At 38.6% G+C, this 27,977-nt stretch overlaps 1 protein-coding gene across 10 annotated transcripts in view; it reads left to right on the forward strand.

Moving 5' to 3' along the window:
* The window catches only part of CACNA2D3 (calcium voltage-gated channel auxiliary subunit alpha2delta 3), a 551,700-nt gene that overhangs the window by 361,414 nt on the left and 162,309 nt on the right, over window positions 1-27,977 (forward strand). For all 10 annotated transcript variants that reach the window (XR_012589415.1, XR_012589414.1, XM_074603368.1 and 7 more), the window contains one exon: window positions 24,317-24,395. Coding sequence is in view for 8 of the 10 variants with exons in the window: in XM_074603368.1 (XP_074459469.1) it covers window positions 24,317-24,395 (79 nt within the window). In the remaining 2 variants the exon portion in view is untranslated. The remainder of the gene's footprint in view (window positions 1-24,316; window positions 24,396-27,977) is intronic.

The following is a 27,977-nucleotide window of genomic DNA, read 5'->3' on the forward strand; positions in this document are numbered from 1 at the left end:
AATCGCAAGAGATTCTGAAGTTTTATCCACCCAGTGAGTTCTTGGTGGGGAATCAACATTGAAACAGACTCTCCTAGGTCTTCAGTGATTCATTTCTTTTCAACCATGTAGCTCTTGAATTGGCCGAGCACTTAAAATTCATTCTTCTCCCCTGCTAATTATAGACTGTAAGGAGATGTGGTGATGTAGCTTTTCTTTCAGTTTCAGATCAGACACAGTTTAAGTTTGATTTATTCAAATACATTTTGAATCCAATTTATTTGTATAAATAAATCTTGGCAAAATGTCACGGCTGAACTGTAATCCGAACTATAGAAATACAATTTCACCATTCTGATTCACAACCGCCTAAACAAAATTAAAGGTTAAAAAGGGCTTATTATTTAAAGAAAGAGAGAAGACACTGCAAAGGAAAAACCAAAAGTAGTTACCATTGTTTTTCTCTGTCCCTTACAGATAGACAGTTCCTGTGTTTTCTTAGTTTTATCAACAGTAAAACCTGGAGTAAAAATGAGCTGTTACACGTTTTGTTTGTAAAATGGCTCTGGAGTTAGTAAATTGAAGCATGTTGGTAAATTAAAGTTGTAACCAAGGGATATTCTTGATGTGGAAATAACGCCTGGTGCACTAGATAGAAGCAGCGGGTTGCCTGGAGTAGCAGTCATGCTTTCAGTCCAGAAGATAGAAAGCAAAATGGGACGCGAAAATGTACATTTGAAAAATTATTGCTTGCTTTGCTTTACACTATCAGCAATGTTTAACTTCTGATAATCTTGCGTTGGGTTATCTTTTGGAATGGAAAGTATTTTTTAAGAATTTTAATTTTGACTGTGAATTTTATTCCTAAAAAACCCTAGGAAATCTGACCAGTTTTCTACCGTGGGACATGTTTTACTGTTGTGACTTTCCTACTTGGAACCTGATTTTGGCGAGGTGCTGCGTTGTGCCGCCCAGGCCAGCACAGCCAGCCCTCCAGCAGGGGAGCAGGCCAGCGGAGCCCCTGGCGGAAGGGTCAGGAATGCCAGTGCAGGAGGATTGCTTCAATGAAGAAAAAGGCTTTAGCGAGGTGAAACAACAGAGCGAGTGCAAAACCAAAGATGAAGCAAATGGTCTGTCCTGATAGAAGCCGCAACCAAGTCAAGGGGTACAGTAATCGAAAAGTCCCTATTTGTTGGTAAAATTAGAGGTAATACTTTATGTAGAACAGACTGGACAGAAGCAAAGTTATAAAGAGATAAGCAGGATGAGATTAAAAAGTCTGCTTTGAGATTCTGGAAATAACCAGAAGGCTGAATTATGTGGGGAAATTAGAATGAATTAAGGATTTATTTTTAAGATTCTGGAACAGAAGTACCAAAGATGCATACAACGAGAGGGTAAGCTCAAGTCTGCTTTATTAGATAGCTTAAAGTCTAAAGTAGCTCTGTTAAATTCAATGGAAACAAAATTTACCAGATAAATTATTGGTACTGTAACAAACATGAATCCGTGAGTGTTTACTGAAACTAGCTAGCAAAGTCGTGCAATACAGAAGAACTTTAACTTTTGTGTAGCAAATTCCCATATAGGTGTACTGGGCAGTACTGAGTTCTGTAACAGCACCTAGACATAAACTGTCAGATTAAGACTCAAACTCTGAAGTGCTTTTGTCCTTGCCTATCGCCATTTGCTTAAATCCTTTCAAGTGAAATTGCGTTCTTCAATTGCTCCATGAAGAATTTTAGCATCTTGATTTTAAAATAATGGTTCTTTAAAAATCTCATTAGTTATAATTTTGGTTTCATTTAGCATGCGTGAAAGCGGAACAATGATAGCATGGAGTAAGCCAGAAATAACACCAGCTACTTCTTGTCATACATCTCCCTCCTGTAACGTCGAACTGGTGTATATTTGTTTTGATACTAACATGCTGCTCTGATTCCTGTGAGACACAAAAAATTCTGTTTTTCATATTACTGGTTTTTTTCTGTGGTGTTAGTAATGATGTGTATGTGTATGAAAAGACAGTCTTGAACTGGAAAATTTGTTCTTCGATTAATGCAGTCAGACTGCAAATAGGATATTAGGCAGGCATGTAGAGACACCTTCTGTGCGTTACCGACAGGGATACGAACGAATGTCGGGTCTTTGTATCCCACATTCCTGCATTATTCTTTATTGTCTGGGTGGCAGCCACAGTCAGTTTCCTGGGTGATGTAAAAGGTCAGCCAGTATCTCCTGAGGCAAAATATTAATGAATTCACTTATCCAATTATTGGGCCTTCTATAAATTTGTTATTAGTTTTTTATTATGTAGGTAATAGTAAAATGCCTTGGGCATCCTTGCATAAAATAGCTAAACCAATATTAAGTTACCAGCAGAACAACAAATTCTTTTTCTGTCTATGTGTGTTTGTTGAGGGACTCGCTTTGCTCCAAGTTGCCATAAAAAGATGGCTCTTCTATTATGTTTTTATGAAGGTCATTGATTTTGGACAATTTCGGGCAGATAATGGAACCTGTTCCAAAACGAAGAGTTTCTAATCGAAAATGCTCTTATGCCATCCTCTTTTAAATTAAAGGACAAGGCAGCTTCAATAATTTTACAAATAGAGTAATCCAGATGAGACTCTCAAATTGGCATTGTTCCACTTATTTGGGATTGATAGATTCAACCTTCATCTTGAAGTTAACGTAGAAATTACATTCTATATTGTCATGTATTTCTGAGTTGACTCAAGATGTGTTTCTGTGTGGAGTGTGTTGCCATAACCTGATTTTGAGAAAGAGTGATCATAGAAAGGATGACATCTGAAATAAATGATGGCAATTCCCTGGCTCATTGCCCGTGTAGAAAGCTTGCTTGGGCTCAGCTGCTGGTTCCAGAGCAGCTGGGGGATCTGATGAAGCTCCCGCGTTAGTAATGTGCGTAACAAATGGTAGGAATACATGCTGCATAAAAAGGGAAGATAGCCTTTTCAGTGGATAATCTGACTGCTTCCGTCAAGTACACTGGCATCATTTGAGTTTTCTCCTGATTCAACATCAGCCAGCTAACTGCCTGCCTTCTCCTAATCTCCCTCTGACAGTGGCCCAGATAACCAACAGCACTGGCTGGATGAGGGAGGTTTAGACGGCGGGCTCAGACTAATGGCTCCATGTGCCCAATACGTGAGAACAAATGAAAGAGCACTTTAGAAGTCCATGTGCAGCTTCCCACATCCGGAGTTTCTAACGTTTTCTGGATGTTCAGAGACCTTCTTTACATCTCCTTGTCTAAGGAATACATTGAATTGTGGTTTAGGGTTGTATATGTTATCTACTTCTAGCGATGCTTTAAAATAAAACCCTGGTACAATTTATCACTCTGCTTTCAGAAAAAGGTTACTTAAGGAAGTATGCTATTATGGGAAATAACATAATTCTAAGAACATAGCTTAAAAAAGAAAATGTCTGGCAGTGAATAAAAGATACACCAAATATCATTGCAAGCTGAAGTTCAGAGGTAGGAACAGGAGCGCAGTAGGGGAAGGCATTTGGGGGTAAAAGCTCATAAATAGCTATCCTGGAAAAAAGGTTATGGAACATGTTTGCAGCTTGGTGTGTCAATTGTATTTGCAGTAGGTATTGGTTGAATGGGGAGGGAGGTTCATGTCCGTTCTGAACTGCATCTCTAGCGCCATTGGGTTGACCGGAGACTGAGATCTGAAGTGTCAAAGTTGACAGCTATAAACCGAGAGATGATAGCATCTGCGTGCCATTTGCTTCAAATGAATGCACTGTTATTTGAAAGTTGTATTTATTCTTCTGTGAGATTTCTGAACTAGAGCTAGCTGTATAGATACTATGATTCAGAAAAACGTCATCTCTGCATCTTTTTTATTGGATTTCAACATGATGGAGCTCTTGCATGTAGTTTAAAGGAATATAAAGTTTTATTATAGTGGATAATCTTCAAGTAAAAGTTTTGGGGGTTTGTTTGTTTGGCTTTTTGGTTTTTTTCTTACTTTGAGTCAATGAAAATGTATTTTCCAGAATAATCTGGGAAACCAGACTCTTCATAGGAACATAATTCTGTGCTTCACTTCAAACAAGGCTTTTCTGTCCAGCGCCTCCTCTTCCTTCCTCATCCTTCTAGCGAACATATGTGGGACTATACAAATATATCTCAGATCGGTGTAGCGCAGAGCACCATATATTACAGCTTGTGCATGGCAATATTGAGAAGTATCTGTGGAGAATTGGAATGAGCATTTCTGAACTCCACATGCAGATATTCTTAACCTCATATCTTCCAAACGGATTAAACTGAGAACATCATCAGCATTTTTACTCCGAATTAAGTGCCTACTCATGGATTTATTCAGGAGTAGATGTGTTTCAGTTCACATATATCTTTATTTCCGATCAGTGTTTAAATATAGCAGTCCTTAAATGCTGTGCGTGATGGTGAGAGGAAATACTACAGACGCCAGATATTTTTCCTGTGGAGGGGAAGGCAGTGGTGAACCCAAAGGAATTGTGGAGTTGGGCACAAGAATGGGAAGGGGATGATGGACAGACAGGCAAGCAATTTCAGTGGAGCTACGTTTGTTTCCGTGCTCTCTGGCATCAGCCAGGATTCCTGGAGTTTCATTGCCCCCAACTGGCCATTCCTTTTCCTCTGGTACCCACCTGCGTTTCTTGACTCCCTCGGTCAGAGTGACGGATCAGTCCTGGGGACTGTGCCCTCTCTCTGTGACAGCTGTCCCTGCTGCGGCCCCTGGGACTGCTGGGCCCTCAGGCTCAGCTGGGCAGGGATTTAATTCCATGTGTCAAACGTTGTCCGGCTTAATTAACCTACTTCTACCTTTGATTGAATAACCCCTTCTTCTCTTTTGGCTGTCTCATTAAAAGGTTGAATAAAATCTGTGTCTTAATTTGTTGCACATTAGATTTTCATTTCCTGAGGCATGCTTTTTACAGAGAGAACTTGCACGCGCACGTGTTCTCTTCTCTCTTCTGTATTTGTGTGTTTTCCGTTGTCTTTTTGTTCTCATTTTATATGCAGTGATATATTTCCTTTTACTAGATCATAAGATATAATGTTAGGCTCATATCTTGACTTCCTAATGTTTATTATTATTATTACATTCCCTTTTTATGTCTCAGGGACTTTTTCCCTGTGTCGCCTGACATTACATTAAGGATGTTTATTCTATTTCATGACGCTAAGAGCTCTCAATGTCTAGTTTTCAGTGCAGTTTGTTAAACTCACTGTTTTCTGAAAACTTATTTTGCTCTGCGGAGCAAACTCTGTCCTTTACAGTTCTCAAAAGTGCTGTCTTCCTTCTGTTGCAAGCTGTTTTCTTCTTTAATGCTGTCTTGGTCTTTTCTTCTGACTTACTTTCATTCTTGCTTCTCTTGTCTTCTATTTGACGCTGAGGGCATTTTCTTTGTTCTTTTGTCTTTACTTCCCTACTCCAATATAGTCCCTTAATCTTCTGTTCAATTTCTTAATTTTTTTAATCTTATTTTTTATTTCTAAAATATCCTTTTTATATAATTGCAGTGACACAAATGCTAAGCACTTATTTTATCCTTAAGATAATTGATCCTAGGGACAAATTTGTCATCTACAGACAGCTGTCTCTCCAAAAAAACACTCATAATTTCTCTGGAGACGACAGAATTGTAGGTGGTTTGTTCTGGCTCATCTGTAATGATCAGCTGAAATTCACTTAATTAAGGAAATCATGCAAGATGTGATATGCCTGGGCTTTCATTTCACGTATTGAAAGCTTATTTCAAATTCAGCAGTGCTTCCTCTGTCATTAGCCGTTACCCTGCAATGTAGAAGTGCTATTAGCATACATGGCAGTTCACTGTTTCCTGAGAATTGTGACATTTTACTTCCCTTCGGCGCTCGGGTGAAGAGGATGCCGTTTCCTGCCATGTAGGGAAGCTGTCGCCTGGGAGTACCATGTCTGCCCTGCATCTGAGCTCTCTTTGAAACCCAGGCCTGAATCCAGGCTGTCCTTTGGTCTAGCGGGATCACGGAATCGTGCCTCACAGACAGATTTGGTATGACCCGCGTAGAGGGTAGTGCTGTGTGCTGAAGGGACAGTCGCTTCCTGAAAATATTTTCTCTGTGCAGACCACTATCATTCTACTTGTGGGAAAAATGTTTTTTATTTGTGTTTGGGCCCCAAAGGCAGCATCAAGCAACTGTAATAAAAAATTACTGAAGTTTTAGGAGTTTCTTAGTTATTTAAAACAACTCTACATGTTAAAAAAGCCCTAGAGTTCTGAATTACTGGTCTGATTTTGGATCTTGTAATTGGCAGTAAAAAGCCAGAAAAGGTACTCTTTGAATAGATGCAATTATTTTCTGAAAAAGATTGCCACAAGGAAAAATGCATACAGTGATGTAGCGTGTCAGGAAGTTTTTTAAGAAATCAGTTGCTCAATGTCAAAACTCCTTCAGCAAAATGAATTATTTTTATTTCTTTACTTTGGAGTTCCCCATTTTTCACCACTAACTTAACTGTCCCGTGTTTCTTAATGTCAAATGTAAGCATGCTGATGCTCAAAGCCCTCGTTTTTGTTTCCCAGTTCTCACTCTTCCCATGTTTCCCTAAAAGGAGGAGGAAGCCCTTTGTTTAGGCTACACGTTCTAAGAGTGAAGAGTGTTTATAGAGCATTCATCTGTTTTTCTTGTCCATGATACATATGGTGACATCACTGCATACTTTTATATGGTTTGGACAATGCAAAAGCAGCAGTGCAAATGGAGAGAGCAAACAGCATGTTTTTATCATTAACTACAGAACTTAAAGCATAGCTTGTGAGTCACGTTAAAAAAAAAAAAAAACAAAAAAAACCCACAAAAACCAAAAAAACCAAGCACTCCCTGCAGTTCGGGTCTCGAAGGATGGACCTCCCTAAGCTGTTTTTCATATTTAGTGTCCAAAGAAGTTCTGTTCCTCATTCTTCATTCTTTCTAGTACCAGGTTTAAAATAGCCAAAATAGTTCTTTTCAAACACCTCAACTGCTGTTGTTGAGACTTAATAAGTGTTGGAACATGAATGAATTCAAACTGACAGGTAAAAACCCCCAGTGTTTTGTCAACATTATAAAAGGCTCAATAGGAAGACACACATCTATCTAGCTCCGTAACCACGGTACATGGAGGCAGCCACAGGTGGAATCATTAAATGACTTGTTCAGAATGCAGTCAGAATTAATTAATAATTATGATGAAGTAGATCTGGGTTTTTTTATATTTAATGTTTAATTAACTAGGATGACCATTATGTTATAACGTATGTAGGCTTATGTGAAATGTATCTTACTGTTGGATGACATTCTAATTTACAATGCTTATCAAATTAGCTAGGATAGCTAATTAGAAGTTAAAAAACCCCAACTCTTGTGGACGTGCAGGGTTCCTACTTTATCACAGACTTTTCTAAAAGTTTCAGGCTCAACAGTGAACACAAAGTGCAGCCAAAGCTTTTTTCCATTTTTTTCCTTATTTTTTTTTCCATGGGTAGAGCTGAATAACCACCTCCTTTATCTTGCATTCACGTGAAGTAAGTCCGTATTGCTTTTCTTTCAGCTACATGCAGCAAGTGGTTGATATTTGCTTTTATTTCAGTAATTTGCTGTTGTTGACCCACAATAAATTTGTTGTTCTTTCTAAAATCCAGATCTTTTTCGGGTGCTCTACTAGCATTTTCTTCATCTTTTGTCAATGCATTATAACTTCAGATCCTAATTATGTACTTATTTGAACTGAATTTAATCCTGTTCTTTTCAGCCTGTTTCTCTTGCTCAAAAATACTATTTTGAATTCTACTTCTGTATTCCAGAGTGCTTGGAATGACTTCCAACTTCATGTCATTTGACAAATTTTTAAGTGTTCTCTTTAGTCAGTCATCCAAATCCTGAATCAAATTATTAAATTGCACTCAAAACAGGCCAGATCATTATCCCCTCCACCAAATTCACTTCCTAATATGACAATAACAAATACAGTTTGAGAGCACAGCTGTCTGAAAAGTGCATTCCCCTTATGTTCGTCTCGTTAGGCCAGTATTCCTTAGAGGTAGACAACATCGCTGAGCAGGTAACATGCTGTGGCTTAGCTTTCTGTCAATCCCAATTGGAAGCTCTCATGGATGATAAGCTGCCCAAGAGTCCTACACTGGTGTGGATGACCATGTTTCTCCTAAAAATACTTACAGAATTTAACCAAGTTATCTTTCTCCTCCTCTTTTCTCCTATGTAGGACAGAAGGTACTTCTCATAAAAGGAAATCAGATTGGTTTAACAGAATGGCTCTTAGACTGGTGTTGGCTATTTCTTTCTACATTATAATGTTGTATATGCTTGTGAATTGATTGTTTAATCACTTTTGTTAGTGTCTTTCTCGGCGGTAAAAACTAGGAAGTAATTCTACAGGATTTTTCCTTTTTCTTGGTTTGGAAAATAAAATTTAAAAATATTCAAAAATATGTTTCCCTTTCTTGTCCTTCGCACTTCCTTTGCTGCCCACAGATCTTCAGAACTATTTACTAATGGTTTAAAGATTCATTTGATTGGTTTCTTGAATACTTTATGGGAAACTTTAGCAGGCTTCATTGATTTAAACACATCTTATTTATCTACCATTCTTTTCCAAATATGACCTCAGCTCCTAATCCCATAGTTAAAAATACTTGTGTCATAGTGACTGCGCAAGTTAAACCTTCTGGTGAAGGCTAAAATAAATAAACCATTGACTACTTGAACTGTCTCTACAGTATCTGCTGGCTTTTGTACAATTCTTGTTAGAGTTAGCTTGCATAAAAACTTTCTTATGGCCTGGACCTCGTACGTACTTGCTGAATAAAGCGAACGTTTTTGACTGTGTGAATTTGAAACTGCATTTTGGTGCTACATCTAAGGTGTCCTTTGGCCGAGTATTCCTGATTAGTAAAGAGAAAATTTGTATTGGCCCCTATTATTTCAATGGCTCCGCAACTGGCACAGTAATGTTCAAGTCAGCTGGATTACAATCACGTTTTATAAAACATTTTTAAAAGGTGGTCTATGAGTTATAGCATCGTGAATTTTAGAAGACACTTAACTCTTACGGAAGACGGTTCCTATACTATTTAGTATTTTAAAGCTGATACCTGGTATCCTCAATTTCATGCGGAAATGAGTTGGCAAACTGTGTAGGTTAAGGCACAACAATTTAATAGTCTCCTTTTGATCTGACACTGCAAGTCTGTGTGAATCTTCTGCAAGTATCATTTTGAGAAGTTCTGCTGGCAGGAAGATAATGCTTATCGTCGCACTGCACACGTGTTCGGAGGGCAGGGAGCAGGGAATGGAGTTAAATTTTCTGTATTTTTCCCAAGTAGAGTTGTCTTGAAAAATCAGCTTCCCTTTCTGACATGTGAACTGTACTGTTTAGTGTGATTCCTCTGAATTTACCAGTTCTGGAAAAAAAAAAAAAATCTGAAAGTTTTCAAGGTTAGACAAATTAGAAGAAATAAATCATAAGGTGAAAAGGCCATGCTTTTACGTCTAACCTATAAATGATGCTGCAAATTTTTGTGACCTGGTTTAATGAAAGGGTTAAGCAAAGTGTTATACACTGTTTGCTGTCTTCAGGCATTTGTTCTGTATCCATGGACTTACTTTAATGTAAATAGGCACCTCAACAGCTGTGTCCCCTTAAGCACATTTTATTTAGCAGCTGGGTTATACACGTCACTTGGCAGCCATGGATTTTCAATTTTTCCCCGTGCCAAGGGGGCAGCTGGAATAATTTGAGTGCTCATTAATTTGGGAGAAATATGAGCTGTGTAAGTCAGACAACACGAGTCTTCTGTATGGTGTTGTACAAGGATAAGCGGATCAGGGTAGAAGCAATTTGCCCTGTCCCAAGGGGGCCTTCGTTTTTTAATAAGCTGGTTATGAAAATTCTATTTCTTTGCAGTTTAAAGAGTCTAATTAGAGCCTGTAATTTCTCTCATATAACTGGAGTGGATGAAGGTTAACGTTAGGCCTCCAGAGTCTTTTCACATTCATTTACAGACTTAAATCAGGTAATAGTTTGTAGCTAATTAGAACAGTGTATTAAATATTTAGTTTGACTTAACTGTGAGAACACACGGATGCTGTAGGGCTACAGAAATGATAAAGTAGAGCTAAATTTAATTTTTAATCAAAGATAAACTTAAAGGCTGTATAGTAATTTTAATACTGACTGGTATACTATAACAGTCTGAGCCGCAATTGCCTTCAGTTGGTTGAAATGTCAAGATAAAGGAATATGATGTCTATTTAATGTCATTGCTGTACGCTTTGATGGTTCAAACAATTCATGGTATATATACACAGTGTCTGAAGGATTAAATATTTTTCAGCATAGAAGACAGTTTTTATGTAAAATCTCATTTATTTTTCTATCCGCTAACTCAGCATTTTCAGAAAGATTTTCTTAAAGAAATTGTAGTGCTTCTAATCGCAGGAAGTCCAACAATAAACACCCGTTCCTACCAGAGTTTGCCAAACAGTGGGTCTGCTGTTCCGCCAGAGCAGCATCTGCATTTGCAGCTTTTGCTTTAGCTGATTTTTGGTTTCAACGAATTAGTAAGATAATCTTAAAATTCCACGTGCAACCTTTTTTCCTGTTCTTGGAGATAAAGCCTTCAGTTTTATTCTATTATGCTTGTAATTTGCAAAATTCTTTGTGTTCTGTGAGTAGACCTCAGTACACTTTTCTGTTCTATAAAACTCTTCCTGTTGCTGGTTAGACTTTTAGAGCTTAAACCTGCCGCCATGGAAGTGAGCATAAAACCTAACATAAAATTCAGTTGTACAGAAGCAAGGATAGGCTTACACGGTTGAGCTCAGCACCACGTTGACTTTTACCTAAAGTGGTAGGTTCACAGCGCAGGCAGGGATTTACATTTCCCTGTAGTGAAGGAAAACTTGCTCAAGTCAAGTCTGCGTGCAAAAAGACAGGTAGACGACATCCTGAGTCATGAAACACAGAAGCTCACTTTAATACAAATCTGTAAAGTTTCCACGAAACAGATCATACGTTATTCGACTAGACATTTTTAGTCATGCCTCTCAGTCAGAGCAGGAGTGGCTGTAGTTCAAATTTTTCTGGCTTTTATTCTTTTTTTTTTTTTCATTGTGCAAAGTTTATTATCTGAAACAATTTTGTTGATTAAATATACAGTATCCAAATAATGCTACTCCCCTATTCTATATAAAATGGCATTGCACAGATGTAGTTGGGTGGACCCTACCAGAAAGCCCAGAAGGACCTTGCGTCTGATATCCTTTTCAATTATCCAAATCCAGTTTGATGTCCACCAAATCGTTTGCCTTTGGTAGCAGAATTTAGTGCTCAGACACCGATTACATTATGTCGATTTTTAGCTGGTGAAATTTTTAAAGCCGTCATACAAATTTGTGGAACTGATTCTTATTTCCAGGGAGAATTGCGCACGCTAATTTGGTTGACTGTCAGTACTTTGGTAGTATTGTCTGTTTGCTCATATGTTAATGCCCGTGTAGTTTAGACTGGAGTCTGAACTGCTCCTCTTCTTCCTAACCTTTCCCACAGTTGCAGCGAGCGGATTTCTTATCCCATAAACTGCGTACAGCTCCCCTTTGTCTTGCCTGACCAACGGCCTTACATCCTCAGCAACGGGTCCTGATAGCAGTGAAGTCCCGTGTTCATTTATGAACAAGGCTGCGGATCTAAAACCGGAGTAATAACAGTGGCGAAATTCTTCAAAGTGAAAAGGGAAGAATGCTAGTAAAAGGAAGAGGTTAACTTATAATTGAGACAAAATAAAGAAGAAATATACTGTCTATATATATAATACAGAAAAAGAGACAAAAAAGTGTCTGTAACCTCAAAATAGTCAAATTTTTCTGGCTATAAGCTTGTTCAGACCTCAGATTCTTGGCTTGTGATCTGTACCTTTAATCTCAAGCTTCCTCTCCAGCATTTTTTGGATGCTAGAAACTCCATTACGGATTGGTAGAAAATCAGTGCTAAAACTTCTAAATATCACCTTATTTTGTTACACTGCTTTCCCACTTGCCAATTTATATAAAATGGTTTATGACTGCAATAATCCCCTCAAAATCAGCTGTTACGGGAGATAATAGCCGGTTGTCAGAGCATTAACCACCCTTGACTTCACTTTGGGCCATTACGTAACAGAAGAATGAACTGGTGGTAAGGTTGCCAGGTGTATTAAATTATATGATGAATTATAGAGATTCTGTAGTGGGGATTAGTGTCCAAAAGAGACTAGTGGAGATTGCCAAACCCATTATCTGATAGGACTGCAGGCTGGACAAAGTCCCAGGGGTGAAAGGCCAGTGCTTTATCCATTATGTCATCCTCTAATCTGTGTCTGCACCAGGCACGGTGAACTATACTGCCAGTGAGTTACCGTCGGTCTATGTTACGTCCTGGAACTCTGCAATAACAGAAATGGAGACGTTGGCAGTATTTGGTTACTTAGAATTTAGGCCGATTTTGATCTTTTCTCATGGATTCTTGCAAAAAAGTATTAGTTGATATACAAGAAAGTTAAGTAGTGTGGCAGCAGAAGTTGTATGAGCCTGCTTTTTCCACAGAAGCTTCAGTTAGATCCAAGAAAGTTGGTTATGGCATGGTTTCTGCTGTAATCCCTTCCCCTCCTCACCATTCAGACAAATTAATTTGTTTAGGCTGCTGTTTTGCATTTAAGGAAGAAAACGTCTGTTCTACATTCCAGCAAATCCACCAGCATTTTGAAGAATGGCAATAATGGGTCCAGTTGAATCATCCTTCAGTGGCTCATGCAGGCTTGGCTGTTAATGGTTTGTAATGACTGATCTGGAATCTTGCATATCAGGACTGGGAACGAAAATTTCTTTAGCTTTTCAGATGAGAGCGCAGAACTGGTTCCCAGCTCCAATAAATAGTATCATATTTTACTTTGAAATAGTAATATTGTTATGGTAGAAAACTGATGTCAGGTAATTTTTGGAAGTTATAAAAGTGTGAGGTAAAATTTTTGTCTCCCTTTATGCCCCATATAGTTGAATTCATTGTGTCATGGCTGGCTTTACCAGTGGAAAGATATAAAAAGTAGAATAAATAAAATTTTCTAAAACTCAGTGAAATATTTCTAAAATAGTTCTTCAGTAGAAGTGTGTAGTATATACACGATATTCGGAGGTGCTGTATAAAGATTTTATTGGCACTCTATAGATATATCTGAAATATTTATAACACACTTAACACATTGGCCTCAAAGTAATTTGTAAAGGTGGGAGAAATCTTACAGTTTGTTGTTAAAAGTTGTGTTAAAAGTTACAGTGAAGATAAAAAGTTGGGTTTTGGTAATATCTTTTTTTTTTTTTTTTTTCCTTGAAGTAACCATAACTTTTTGAAAAGGTGTCTCTGGGATGTCATTTTCCAGACATGGTCTCAGCCCAAAAGTTTAATATTCTCAAAATCTGTGAAAATTTTATTTGCGAAATTAATTTAAACTGCTAAGAAGAATTTAGTACACTCAAGTTATAGACTGTTGTATTACACTTTGTACATTACTGGGTGCTTATTTAACATCATTAATATATGCTACACGCTAAGCATGAAAGATAAGCTAGAAAGTATTAGATGCTTCTTAGACCTATTTTGTGGGGTTTTATGTTTGGTTTTTTTTTTCCGTTAAATGCCAAATCTTAAGTAGTTATTTAATACAACCAATTTGCTCAGCCAAATCTTTACACACAGTTCTTTAGTGATGAGCTCTTTCTGTGCCATTTGAAGCTCATCTGCCTGTGAGCAAAGTGATCCCGCTCAGTTCTCTGTGACCAATAATTCAGGATGTATAAAGCAGCCAGACCTTGTGTCCCGTGGAAAAGACCTGAAATGTCTCGTTCCTTTCAGAACAGTGTCAACCATCAAACTCCTTTAGGGAAGCAATAAGCCTTGTGCTAATATGTGTTGGGCACTTCCTCATCACTTGCCCTATCCTTGCACAGTGAAAAATAGCGTAAACTCATCTTCCTCTGCTAACGATATTCCTAATGTATTGGGTGAATTTTGACAGTGGGAAATTATTCTTCATAAATCTTGAGTTGTGTTATAATTTTCTGTAAATCACCAAAAGATGTCAACACATTTTCATTGCTAGAAGAAATATCCTCACTTGATGTCTACATGTAGAACACGTAGCTTGTTTGACTTTTCTAAAAGTGACCCTCAGCAGCCCTAAACCTAGAGGGTGGATCTAAAACTGCTCCTCGCAGGCGAGTGTGACATGGTAATGCTGTCCCCTGACCACAAGGGATTAACTGCAGCATCAGTTTCCTTTTTCCCTGCACGTATTTTCTGAGGTAGGTCTATACCAAGAGCTGTTGGGGATGCGGATGTTTGGGAAAGCAGGGCTCAGCTGCTTGATGATCCCCAGACAGATTAAGTGCTTTTCTTTGTTACTGTTTTTCCTTACAACATCTTGTTTTCCAGTTAAACAGACCTATTAATTATTTGGGGTTTGTTTCCGTTAACTGCTCCGTCAGTATTTAGGGTACAACGTGTTTCGGGTATCACTATAATAGAAAGCACTGTTACAGAATTGTCTGGGTACAATGTGCAATTGCAGGAAGGTGAAAACATGAGGAAATGTACAAATGCAAACTCTTCCAAAAGAGGTATTTTAAATACTACAGGAGAAAAAATAACAATGAAGAACCTTTTACTAAGTAACTTAATGTTTAAAGATTCAGTTTCATGAGGTAATGTCTTCAGTTTCATGGCTTCCTTGCACTGAGTGCGGCGTAAGTGGAGCCTTTCAGCACCTCAAAGGGTAAAGGTCTCTAATAGGGCAGGACCTACAGGGCCGCGGTGCTATCGTGCATGGTATCGCAGGGCCGTGGAGCCCTCACCAGGAGAATTTTGTGTGCTCCTTTAAAGCATTATCTGAATGGAACTTCCAGCTAACTTATCAATGCAAATAGATCCTTAACGTGTTTTTTCACCACTTCGTAATAAAAAAAAGAACTAAAACTAAAATGTTAGGAAGACATTCAGAGAGAAGGTAAAGTTTCTAGAGTGACCTTGTACTTCTGCTGCTCTTTTCCCATGCTTGTTCATTGTCCTGTACGTTATGCCCTTTGCAACAACCAGATACGCTGGAGTACACTTGGAATTCATGTATTATTTTTGGATTACGTCGTGTGTGTAAAGTTAGGCTAAAGTTAGAAGCTGTAACACATCTCAAAAATCGATACATTTTACAAACTCAACATTTTTGCCTTTTCAGGTTTGGAAAGGTTACTTGTGCAAAGACCTGTGGCGCATTCAGATTTTTTTTGAATGTGACCTTTCTGGTCTTGATGAACGGATTCAGTATGACTCTCTTCAGTATGACTCTCAAAAACCTTTATGACTGCATCCAGACTGTTCCTCACAGGGAAGTGTGGCAGGGTAATGCTGTCTCCTTAACATAGGGACCAACCGCAGCATCGATTTCCCCTTTTTCCATTGGTGTCTTCTGAAGTAGAACTGTACCAAAGGGTGCTGGAGAGAGAATGGGAGGATGAGATTATGTAGAGAGGAGCGATATTAAAGATGAATCTTGAAGTGGTGGCAGGCACAGTGTAATGTTGGGTGAGAAGCAGTGGAAGCATAAATAAAACCTTAGGCTTTCTCTAAATTTGGAAGTAAGTGCAGGTTACTTTTGGAGTTTGAACCTAAAAAGACATCAGAAAATTATAAAGCAGCAGGACCCCAAGGAAGAGAATCCAGTTACTGAGTCTGAAAGGATGAAGAGTTTATAAGTTTATCCTGGGTAACTAATTTTAAGAATTATACCAAAGGGTAAGGAGAAATGGAGCATGAAAGATCCATAATCAACAGAAAGAGAAGCTGGTTTGAAGAGACAAGTACAACATAAAACTGAAATAGCAAAAGGGATAGAATCAGAAGTTAACCCTGGCAAATTGGAATGCGATGTAATTGTCTATTCTGCCACCAAAATTACAGCTTGTAAAGTTAATTTTTGCCTTTTTTTTTAAATTTTTTTTTTTTTTTGCCTCTTGGTAGACTTTAAAGGAATGGGGAACCTCCCTAATGCTATTTTTCTGAGTAGGAGAATGGATCTGCCCATAAGGGATGTACATGAGCATGAGAATTTCAAAATGAACATTTTTCTTTTCACCTTAGGCTCTGTTAATTTTCCCTGTATTCTTCCCACGTGCTCTCTTAGTCATATTCAGAGTGAACAAGAATTTTGCTTTTTGTCAGCAATGGACTTTGAGAACGTAGCTCAGGGGTTGTATTTAGAGGAGTGGCACCAGCTCATAATGAAAATTGTTAATCATTCTGCTCTGCTTTTAATCACAGATAAACAAACACTTCAATATTTTTTTTATGTACTAACCTGTGCAAATGTTCAGTGACTTTCAGATAACACATGAGTATGTTTAGACAGAGTAGGAAAAGAAATGTCAATACAAAAATGAGTCATCTTTTTCCTGGAAGCCCATCTTCACTTTTCAGATGACAGTATGCAGCACAGGTTAAACTATGTTAAAGAGAGACCGGTGATTTTTCTTTTTGAAAAGTTCTATTAAGAAGTGCAAGAGACCTAAATAAATGGTAGCCTTTTTCATTACTAGGTTCACAAAATTCAGAGATCAATTAGAGAATTACTTTTGTGAATCTCGAATTACTGCATGTAAATCAAATCTAGACCAGCGCTGGTCTCCTCTGCTCCTTACTGTCATTTTCTTAGCTGTTGATCAAATGAAAATCAAACTGCTTTGATCAATGCATCATAGAGAGTGTTGCAAAGACCAGAATATTAAACTTTGTGGGGTCTTTGGGTAGGGTAATACTCAAGTAGGGATTCAAGAATCTCGAACAGGATGGTCACGTGCTGTCTGGACAATACGAGTCCTTGCAACAGCGTCTTCAGCTGTATTGGGTGAGATGCTCTGAACTGCTGTTCTGCTGAATCTTTGTTTCCAGCTGGCCTGTGGTTGTATATCACTGCTCCAGCACAGGAATGATGCATCGCTACTTATTATCTTAAATTATGCACAAAACATTTCCTAACTATCTTAAGTATGTTCAAAAGACTCTCCTACATGACTGTTCCTCAGGCTTTCTACCATGATACTGTGCAAGTATCTTTTCTCTATACAGTTTTGCCAATTCTACAGCAGGAATTGCCTGAAGAAGTCTCTGTGATGGCCAGATTCTTCAACCAAGAAGTTAATTAACACTCTGAAGTATGCAAATAATGCCTATCAGGAGGTCTAGCCATAGCGTGCGTTGCCTGGGAAAACCTCAAGGACCGTCCCAAATTCCCACCTTGAGAGCTCCTGTAACAATTAAGCCAGTTCTTTGTGGTGAGACTACTTAGGAGTTCAGGTGATCACTTAGTCTCACATTGATCCATTGTTCCCATTTAGTCCATTTGCTCATCTGTGCAGAAACTAGCTGGGGCGTTTCTGGCCCACCATAACTTATAACTATGGGAACTTGAATTTCATCCCTGTATCCCACTTATTACTTAAATTCCATCGCTCTTGCCACAGGACTATTTTTATTTCTTGCTGAGCCAGAAAGGAAAGACTATTTTGCTGAAGGTGTCCATGAAATAGTTTGCAGCTGCAAACAGAGGTCTGCACTGTCAGCTGCAAGCAGAAGTCCCATTTTCCCTCCCATACTGTATTTCAAGTTTCTGGAAATACTATTTTACCAGCTGTTTGGCATGAAGATGTGACTTCACAGTTCCAGTGTGTAGAATCTTGCAGATTGAGTCGTCTTGCTTAACATAGATAGAAGAAGGTCCCTATTCTCTTTGCTGCACTGCTAGTTAAATGAAGTTTCAGAGGCGAGGACAGTTCGGGGACTGCAGATTAGTCCATGCATAATGGATGAAACTGTTAAGTGGATATTTCAGATGAAGTGGTTAGCACTGAAATAGCTGTCATTTAAATCATCATTCTTAGGTTTCCTCACTAGTGGTTGAGTGTATGCATCTCAGAGCTTTTATAAAAGCTGTCTGTCCAGAGTTTAAAGGTTCAAACTTCAGAATATTCCCTAGCTGTAAAGGCAAGAAACTTGTTAACAGTACTCTCTTATTCTTCAAAATCTGAGGGAATGCAACAAGGAACAGAGAGCAAACCATCTGTGTAATCCACACCGTGATCTGCACCTAGGTAAGCCGAGAGTGTAAAACAAAGAGACTGGAAAACCAGAGAGAAAGCAAGTTAAAAATAATGATAATATATGCAGTTAAATATCTACTAAATATTGATTTAAGTATTTTAGTCGGTGTAAGATTTGTGTCCAGTTTTGTCTGAGCTACTGAGCTTGGTGGTTCAATGCCTTAATATTGTTTAATTTGGCTCTGTACACGGGAGTAGTTACCAACACAACTTGCGACAGCTGTTGACATGCTGTGCTGCTCCTCGCTAGCTCACGATGGGCTAGAGGTTGGCGCCAGAATCCCTGAGCTTGTACGTAGAAGCTGACCGTCATAAAATGAGCGGTTGAAATTAGTCTGTTGCTTAATACGAGTATGATTCGACCGTTCAGAATCATTTGAGTTTATGCAGCAATATTTTAGTACGAATAGTAACTGAATGGAGCGCTCTTTCCCAGAGGTGATCCTTCCAGGTCAGGAATGAGACACAAGAACAAGGTAAGAGGTGTCTACAGCTGCTGTTTTAAAGATAATTAAAATACATCAATCTCAAATGGCACTCTTCGCCATTCAACACCCGCTTTAGAAAAATACAGAAAAATATGAAGTGAGAAAGTCACAAGCACTACTAAAGATTCTAGTTCCGCTGTCCTTTCAGTTTCTGTAATGTTACCGTGGAGCTTTTACTCCATTTGCTGTGGACATTGGCTTAAAAAACTAGTAGTCTGTGGCATATCTGTAGGAGCTACGTACTGTGCAGGAATAGCAAGTATGGTTTCAAAGATTACAGTTTTTGCTCTCGGTGTGAGCTTTGCTTCGCATTCAGTGAATATGATAACATCTACAGCTTTCAGTTGTGTAGGTAGGATGTAACAATTCTAAGCTAGTGCTTCTGCCTGAGAATATTTCTTTTCTCCACACCTAACAGTTCATGTTAAGCCTTAATATGGTTGATACCATATTTTACAGGTCAGACATTGAAAATGTTTCGATTCAGGTATCCCTCTCGAAGCTTTCAAAATTATCCCGAACTGAAGGGTTCTCTTTCTGTCATATGTTTTTTGCCAGAGAGGTACTTGTAGCCTCTGATGCAGATTCCTTCTCAGATGAAAACGGTCTCTTGATTCAGTCACAGCACGTGGATATTGAAAGGTGTTTTTCTCATTTGGCTTATACTCAGTTAGCCAGAGCACATGTAGACTATGTAAATGTTGTTACTGGATCTTCTGGGAATGGCCCATAACAATTTTGAGTTTGTTCAGTCTGCCTTGATTAAAATGTTCTCTTCATATGGATTCAAAAGAATTTTTAGTGTCCTCACAGTAAGTGTTGTACCATAAGATACCGATATATGTGTATCGGTGTATATGTGGTATATAGTGTACATACTTATTAAAGCTCATAATTTCTATAGTGTTATTTTCTTTAAGATCAAATACAAACCACAAAATGAGACACACTTGATACTTCATCATCTATTATACGTGGTAGAGATTTCAATCATATGCCTCGGTACTATATATATTTATCAAATAGACATCTCATGCAATCAGAGCAGAACGGCTCTAACACGCTTTCCATTCAGTTACTTCAGAGGTACAAGGAAGAAAAATTGGTGGTTACTATTAACAGTTTTTACCTAACAACGTGTACCTTGCATGGTACCTGAGAGTACTGATGGCTATTAAATCTGGCGCCTAACATCAGGTCAACTTACAATGGTAATTTCCGTGGTAACTGTGATGCGGTGTGCCCTGTTCTGCAGCGTACATAGCCCGTTACTGCATAGGTCTTGACCACACGCAGAAGTTAAAGTAATTTGAATTTATCCTGCTAAATTAATGTAGTACTTCTAGGATATTGACTTGGTCAATATTAGATATAAAAATATCTACATATTTTTATGTAGATGCAGAAGACAGGTATATGACCACAGCAACTTTGTCCCTGTTTAATTGGTATTATACCATGGATGGTACCAGCATATCTAGAATTATTGAAAAAAATACCTATTCAGAAGAGTACAAAAGAGGTATGTAGGTCCAAGTTTCTTTTGAAAAATGGGATTTAGAATGTGGACTTATTCAGGCAAGTTTCAATTCTAATCATTTATTACCTAAGTCATTTCTATGATCTCTGAAAGCAGATAATAATATGGCAAGCATTTGTTTTGTAAAATGACTCCTACGATGAATGGTTAGGTGCTCATGAGTGTTTCCCACTGCAAGCTTACGGTGAATTAAGTTTACGTTGGTGGGCTCAATGAGCTGATCAAATGAAACTTTTAGAAGTAGAGCTGTAATCAGAATTGTTTGCCATCAGAGCTGGTTTTGAGGATTTTTCTCACTCTTCTGAATGGATTATTAAACAATATTCATAAAACCTATTAATGTATCCTTACAGTCAATGTAAAAGAAAAACTTCAGTGTATGAGTGGCGTTATTTTTAACTAAAATACCTTCCTGTGACCTTACATGGTTATTTTCTTATAAAGCTACTATGAATAATAAGTCATTCTATTAAGTAATGAGCAGTATACAAATGGTATTTGAAGATTATAGTTTACCTTACATTGCATTTTATAAAAGACTTTATGTTGACCCCGGTGAACATCATTTATATAACACGCACATGAACAGGGCACAGAGAAAAATACCCAACTCGTTGGGATGGGGAAGGAAAGCAGCATTCAGTAAACTCTGATCACTCATGTTCAGCGCTAGCTGTCTCTAGCTTTCATTTTTATTTTTTCAAGTAATGCCAAAGAATTAGCAGTATTTTTTATGATGCTTAAAATACTTTTCTAGCAAAACTGCAGATACCAAGTAAACTATGTGCATAAAGTACTCAGAGAAAAATAATCACAATCCCTGCAACAGCGTCGCAGAGGAAGCCCATTCCTCAGGATGATCTATGATACTGATTTGTTGAAATTTTATTTTTTGTAGGTTTAACACCGTTTGCTGCCTAGGCCTGTTATCATGCTTATCACTCATCCTTTTAGACGAGGCTGGTCTCCTTTTATTAGGAACACAGTGTAGTTTGATTCTTTACAGATTAAAATGGATCATTAAATATAAATCTCTCAGATGTATTCAGTCTCATCGTAGGCTATATTCGAGCATCATTTTCAGGAAGATAAACTGTGACAGTGATTTATGCCGTATTTTGATGGTATAAATCTCACTGTGCCCTTCCACGTGTGTTTAGAGAATAAACATTTTCTTTACCAATGCTTTTGGTAGCCATCAGCAAAGCATTTAAGTACCATTCTTTTGTTTAATGCTGCGTTCTTTAGTCTTAGAGTAGGATTATGCACACTGTTTGATTCAAACTAATTAACGACACTACACAATCAGTGTGTATACTTTTTAAATTATATGAATCATGATTGAGTTCTATGTGCATTTTATAATTGAAAGATGGAAAAGTGTTGTGATTGAAATCTGATCTGTAGGCATGATGATAATGCAAAACACCACGTACGCCTGGAACAGGATCTTTCCACTAAGAAAATGGACAAAAGGGCAGTGAGGCAATTTAGTATCACAACTGACAGTAAAGAGGCAAACTTTCAAAGACATTTTAAAACTTCTTCTGTGAAAAGAAAACTATGGCAATTTAATATAAAGTTGGTATATTCTACAAATCGTATGTCTCACTGTGAGTGAGAAAGAAGTGCTAATTGAAAAAAACTATGACATTTAATTCTATGATTTTTTCTTTAATTGCAAATGAATTAAATCAGGTCTTCATAAATTTCACACATCATGACATTTCTTTCTGTGTAATTAGCTTTCTGTATAGTTTAAGGGTGTCTGTTTTGTGAATGTGAGATCCAGTCAGCTATTGAATAACATGATCTGGAGCATATTTTGTCGTGTACAGCTTTTTAGTAATGATAATAGAGTTTCTGTAAAAAGTTTGGATAATGATGATTAAGTTTACTGATAAAAAGACAAAAGGATCTGATGTGGGGTTTAGTTGCAATTTTTAGTGTTACAACGTGGAGTTCATAATTTTCTTTCTCCTGCAGAATGAGCACGCCATGTTCGCAGGTGCAAATTGTCCATTTCCAATCCTAACGTGATTTGTTTGTTTTAGCTTCAAAATACACAAAATGGAGAGCAAGTTATTCTATTATAAAATCAGTGACATTTTGAATGTCTTGTGTAAAATATTGCTAATTTCATAGAATCATTTAGATTGGAAGGGACTTTTGAAGATCATCTTGTCCAACGCCCTGCTCAGAGCAGTGAATTAGATGAGGCTGCTCAGGAATTTGCCTGGTCAGATTTTGAATATCTCCCAGGAGGCAGGTTCTGCAGCATTTCTGGGCAATGGTTTCTAATATTTTATCACCCTCATGATAAAAATGTTTTTCCTTGTATCAAATCCTAATTGTTTAGGACCTTTGTCCCTTGCTGTGTTGTCCTCTTAGGGTCCGCCTTCAAGAAGAGTTTGTCTTCTCCAGTATGTCAGCGTTTGTCTTGCATGGGGAATCCAAAACCAGAGCTCAGTGCTCCAGATTTGGTCTTACAATGGAATAGAGGGAAATAATCACCTTGTATTCATCTTGCCACTGTGGCCCAGGGTGCACCTGGCCTCTTTTGCCTGGACAAATCATTAGGGACTGGGAAAATGGTTGTGGAAGTTTAGGCACATGGAATGAGAGACATAAGCCTTAGCATGGCAAAGGCTACAGTGGGCAGAATATTGGCTGTAGCTGTCAGGTCCCAGGTCCCAGTTCTCTTGCTGGGAACTTTGGGGATCAAGTGAGACTCACGATGCTCCATCTTACCCAGGTACATCAGATGGTAGGTGAAGAAAGGTATGGAACTGTACGTGTGGGATTTCTAGGTGGGAATATGGCAGGACCCGGGACTGATTTCTTTGCTCAGCACACACACGGGGGCTGGGGTTACAGACCCAGCCTGAGCAGAGGGGCTGTGAGTGCCACGCAGACTTGCATTAGTGAGGCGGAGGAGGCTCTGGACAGCACGCTCCTTTCCCCATTCCCTGTTTATATAGCTAAACCCCACACAATTATCTTTGCTGTAGTTTCCCGTGTATAGAATAAGGGTTCAGAGCAGGAGGTACGAGGTAGAAAACGCTGTCATCAGTCTACTGTGAGGACAAATTTGCAGCTGTTTTCAAGGCTGTAAAATAACACAACCCTGAAGCTATCTCTATTTGATAAGAAGGAACCGAGAAAATGGTACAGTGAAGAGAGAAATATTTCACTGGAAACTTTTCTTTGCTTTCTAAATGGCAGCTGTCTGAAGCTGCTCAAGAATGCAGTTTTGATATAAGTATTATAACATGGAACTGTGGAGTCCAGACAAACAAGTGTTATCATTTAGCATCTATCAAGGCCTATCCTGTATACGGCGTTTCCAAAGCATGTCCTCCTTCTCTGCCAAGAAGTGTTATCTGGGCAGAATTTTAAGGAAAGCGGCAATTTTCTAGGATTTCTGGATTGTGTCTCTGCGTGTATGTCAGTGTGCACGCCCATGCATGCACCAGCTGCACTGCTTTTTGCACATATAGCTCTGTTTGGGAAAGCTGGCAACCCTCTACCTGATGCTGCAGTTTGCCACTTGGTAGCACGTGTGCCACCTGCGGGTACCTGTCGAAGTTGACAAGGATGCTGTGTCATGTGAGCCTTGAAAACTGAGGGTAATTTGCTTGCCTGGTGGTTTCAGATCCTTTATCTACGGAAGTATATTTGATAATTAAATGCCTCTTCCTCCACACCATAGCAATTTTCTGAATTCTGAAGTGCAGAACAGATTTCTGAAAGGTGCCGTTTTTTGTGGTACCCCACTGGTTTTAGTTTATTCTCAGTTACGCTTTAACCAAAACTGTAGTTAAATGTCAGATACTAAAAACATCCCAAGAGATCAGCCATTCTGTTACACAGAACAAAAGCCACGTCTTGTCATGAAGACATTACGGACAGAATTATTTGTTTTAACCCACTGTGCCTGTTTAACCTGTAATACTTTCTTAAAAAGGGTCTATCCGTATGAATTGTACGTCCGTGTCTGAAATTCCACTGTATAAGTTTTAAATGCAGTATTAATTGACTTGGTCTTTTGCATCGTACTTTCAGGTTCGTATTTTTACCTATCTGATTGGAAGAGAAGCTGCTTTTGCTGATAACCTGAAGTGGATGGCCTGTGCTAACAAAGGTTAGTTCACCTTCCACTGTGAAAGCCTTGTTTTCAAAACCCTATGACTGAGCCTTCCTGCATAACTGACCACCTGCAGATACGGTGCCACTGACAACTAACCAGAGAGGATGGGTTGGTTTTTTCCAGGAAATGAAGAGGCTTATGTATTTTGTAGCATACAATTTAAAAAGCAAAAAACACAATTTGAAATGTATTTTTTTTTCTTAAAATATGTATGAAGCTTTTAAACTATGTGATCTTAAATTTTTATTCAGAGAACAAACTTTAATTTCAAAGCATTTGTTCTATTATAGCTGTTATTACTCAGTCAGAGTTTGGTTCCTAAGAACATCGGGTACAAGTCCTGTTGAGTTAGGCACAGTCTCTAAAACACCAGACATCCTGTCCCTTGAGGAACTGACAGTGTAATTGAAAAAACAGTTTTATATTCTTTAAGGAAGGAGTATTAAAACATGTAAGATGTCGAGATGCTACAGTAAAAGGATTGACTAACGTAAGTAAGAACGATTCAGAAAAAAACCCCAAAACCCTAATTAATCTTCAGGTTTTCTTTTCCTTTCCTCTTGGAAAAGAAAATATTCTTTTTTTCCTTTGTGCCACATTACATTATGATGAATTGCATCAGGTGCTATCCATTTAGTCATTATTTCTTTAACTACTGTTATGTCCAGCTGATGGAAATTACTCAGTTTGAAGTCTTGTCTTAATCAGCTAATATTACACCATAATTTAGTTTAAATAATAGTATAAGAATCCTTTGAAGCATCTTTTTGAAGACAATTTAATCAACAAAATCTTTTAGCTTTTTAGCTCAGCTCTAGAGATTCATAAAGATCTAAGTACAGCAACTCAGAAATTAGGACCAGGCAATAGAGACTGCCTTAGCAGATCATCTGGTCCACGGCTTCCTCATTCCCAGAGGGGGAAGAGTGGTCACCTTTGTCATTCTTCAAGACCACTTTGTTCTTTTCGGAGCCGTGCTGCTTGGAGACAGAATCTTACTCATATGAATCAACTAAACAGTTTAATGGCTGTTTCTTCTAGAATTTTTTTTCTCTCAATTTAATAGTTACAATACCTGCCCTCTGATAGCTTGCAATGCAGAAACCTTCTACCTCTAAGCAGTAATCAAATACTTTTTTATAGCTTTGAAAATCACAATTGCAAACAGCATGAGTCATTATGTCAGGCAGTATGGATGTAGATCTTTTTTTCTTACAGTTTTCAGCTACAGCTTGTCCATTTGCTTTTAGAGAAATGAGGGATTACAGCACAACTGATGAGGAGCGTAGTAAAGCTGGTCTAAAGATTGGCTGAATGGCTGGACGGCACTTTACTACGCGCTTGGGTGGGCCAAAGTGTGTTCTTGTCACTGAGGGTCAATGACCCTAAAATCAGTTTTCCTTGCAGTGATTTGCCACTTGGAAGCACAACACAGAGGAAGGCTGTTTGCAGGGTTTCCGGCTGACTGGGCTGTGGACAGCAGTCCTTGCCTTCAAAACGGGTCGCAGGGGAAATTCGTACCACCTTGCAAAACTTCTTTAGCTTCTCAATTGTGATGGTGAAACCTTGAAAAACCCCAAACATGTTTTTCCGTTACATTTTTATGTATAAGTAGGGCACATCTAGAGGGAGATGGCTTAATGAAGCAAAACACCAAACCATTCTAAATACATTAAAACGTTCAAGAACCCCAAAGTCCCTCTGGAGCTATTTGTGAAATTTGCAGTGATTTCCTCTGCTGTATTGTAAGCAAGTGCACATAAAGGAAAAGACTAAAGATTTACTAAGATCCTGAAGTGAACAAAGGTAAAAGTTTCTAGTGCTTAGCGTGCATGCGGCAGATGTTAAAGTAAGCAGGTGCTACCTTTGCCTCAGCAGCCGCTTCCAGCAGAAAGCCGGAAAGGGAAAGATGGGAGTTAAATGCATTTCTTACTAACAAAACAATGAGGATTAAACTTTTTTTTTTCCCCAGTAAAATTCTCTATTGCATTAGTAGTTTCACAGTGTCTGTTTTAATTATTATTTTTTTAAAAAATTTTTATTACGGATCAACACTGTGGTTGGCGTATTGTAAGATGGACAGAGGAGCGGATTCATCAGTACAAAGGAGCAGAGGCTGAGAACGAAACGTAGAGAAAAATGCTCTGCATGTCGGAGGTCTGGTAGCGGCTCTCCTGCCCGACTGCCGGCAGAGGAGAGACCAGCCCCGAGGCCAACCGTGCCCCAGCTGTGGCACTTTCTGGGCTGTTGTACTGGCAGAGGAGAGCTGCCTGCAGCAGCCCCGGTCACATCCATTCCCACTATTAGCGTGACCCCAGCACCCCCTGCACCGCGGGCTCCGGTGGGGGGTGGCAGGCAGCCAGTTACGGACAGTGTTCACCTGCTTGAGAGGCCTCTTAGGTGGGGGGCGGGGGGGGTCTCCATGGGAGTTTTACAGCTGCAGCGAAACAATGAATTCCCTCCTTAGTCACTAACCAAAGAGGATTTTTTTAATTCTGTTATTTTATTAGTTGCAAGAACATTGCATCTATTTTGCACAGTGTCCAGAAAACGAAAATACTGCACTCCACGCAAAAATCCATTCCGGGCATTTTGAAAAGTTGTGAGTCAAAGGGTGGACATTGCAGAGAAAAACAAGCCATCCAAAACCATTGCAAGGACTGTGCAATATGGAAAGGCAGCCCACTTGCAGAGCATAAGTGTCTGTCTGTAACCACAGTATTATACATATCTCACGCTTGTCATTAGCAAATCTTACCCATTTCCTTCATGATTTTTTTCCTGCTGGGGAGGAAAACAAAAGTAGCACTGACTGTAAGGGGCTCTAAGGTGGCATCATTCACACACCAGGGAGCTGAGAGGCAGGTGTTAGAAGGCTAAAATTTAAGCATGCGTTTGCTGCTATTGCTTACATGGCCTCAGCAGCTGCGCTCACCAACTCCAGAGCATGTCTTTATCTGATGATCAAACTTGGTACAGAAGAGGAAGGTTTTTAAATCCACGGGGTACCTCTGGTCTCTAGATAAGAGAGAGAAATTCAGTGGTGTAGGAAGCTACGTCTTGTGAGGTTTGGCATTTGTTACACATAGCTACAAATACAAGAATCATCAAAAAGTGTAATATACTGTGAATGTTACCTGATGCTGTCCCTACCTATATATAGTAACTTTCAGTAGAGTTTTCCCATTAGGAGAAGATCGAAAAATAAATATTAGAACAAGCATTAAAAATATGGGAAAGATCATTCATGTAGTGCTTGCGATTCCTTTCACTTGTAAAGAAAGCTAAAACTTAAGGAAAGCAATACTTTGTAGAAACAAAGTAAATAGAGGAACAGTAAATTCACAGAAGATAGGTAACTGTTCATATTACACGAGTTACGAAAACTGTAAAACCATTGTAGATTTTTCTAATGTGAGCTATAAAAAACCATATTTATAAGGAGATTAAACAGACAAAATCTTCAATGCAAGAAAGGAACTCTTCCTAAAAATTACGAATGAAACCCACCCCTGAGATCACATTATAAAAAACCTACAGAGAATCCACATGGTTGTGTCTTCTGACACCATCTTC

This window comes from Larus michahellis, chromosome 10 (assembly GCF_964199755.1).
Source record: "Larus michahellis chromosome 10, bLarMic1.1, whole genome shotgun sequence".
Classification (NCBI taxonomy): domain Eukaryota; kingdom Metazoa; phylum Chordata; class Aves; order Charadriiformes; family Laridae; genus Larus; species Larus michahellis.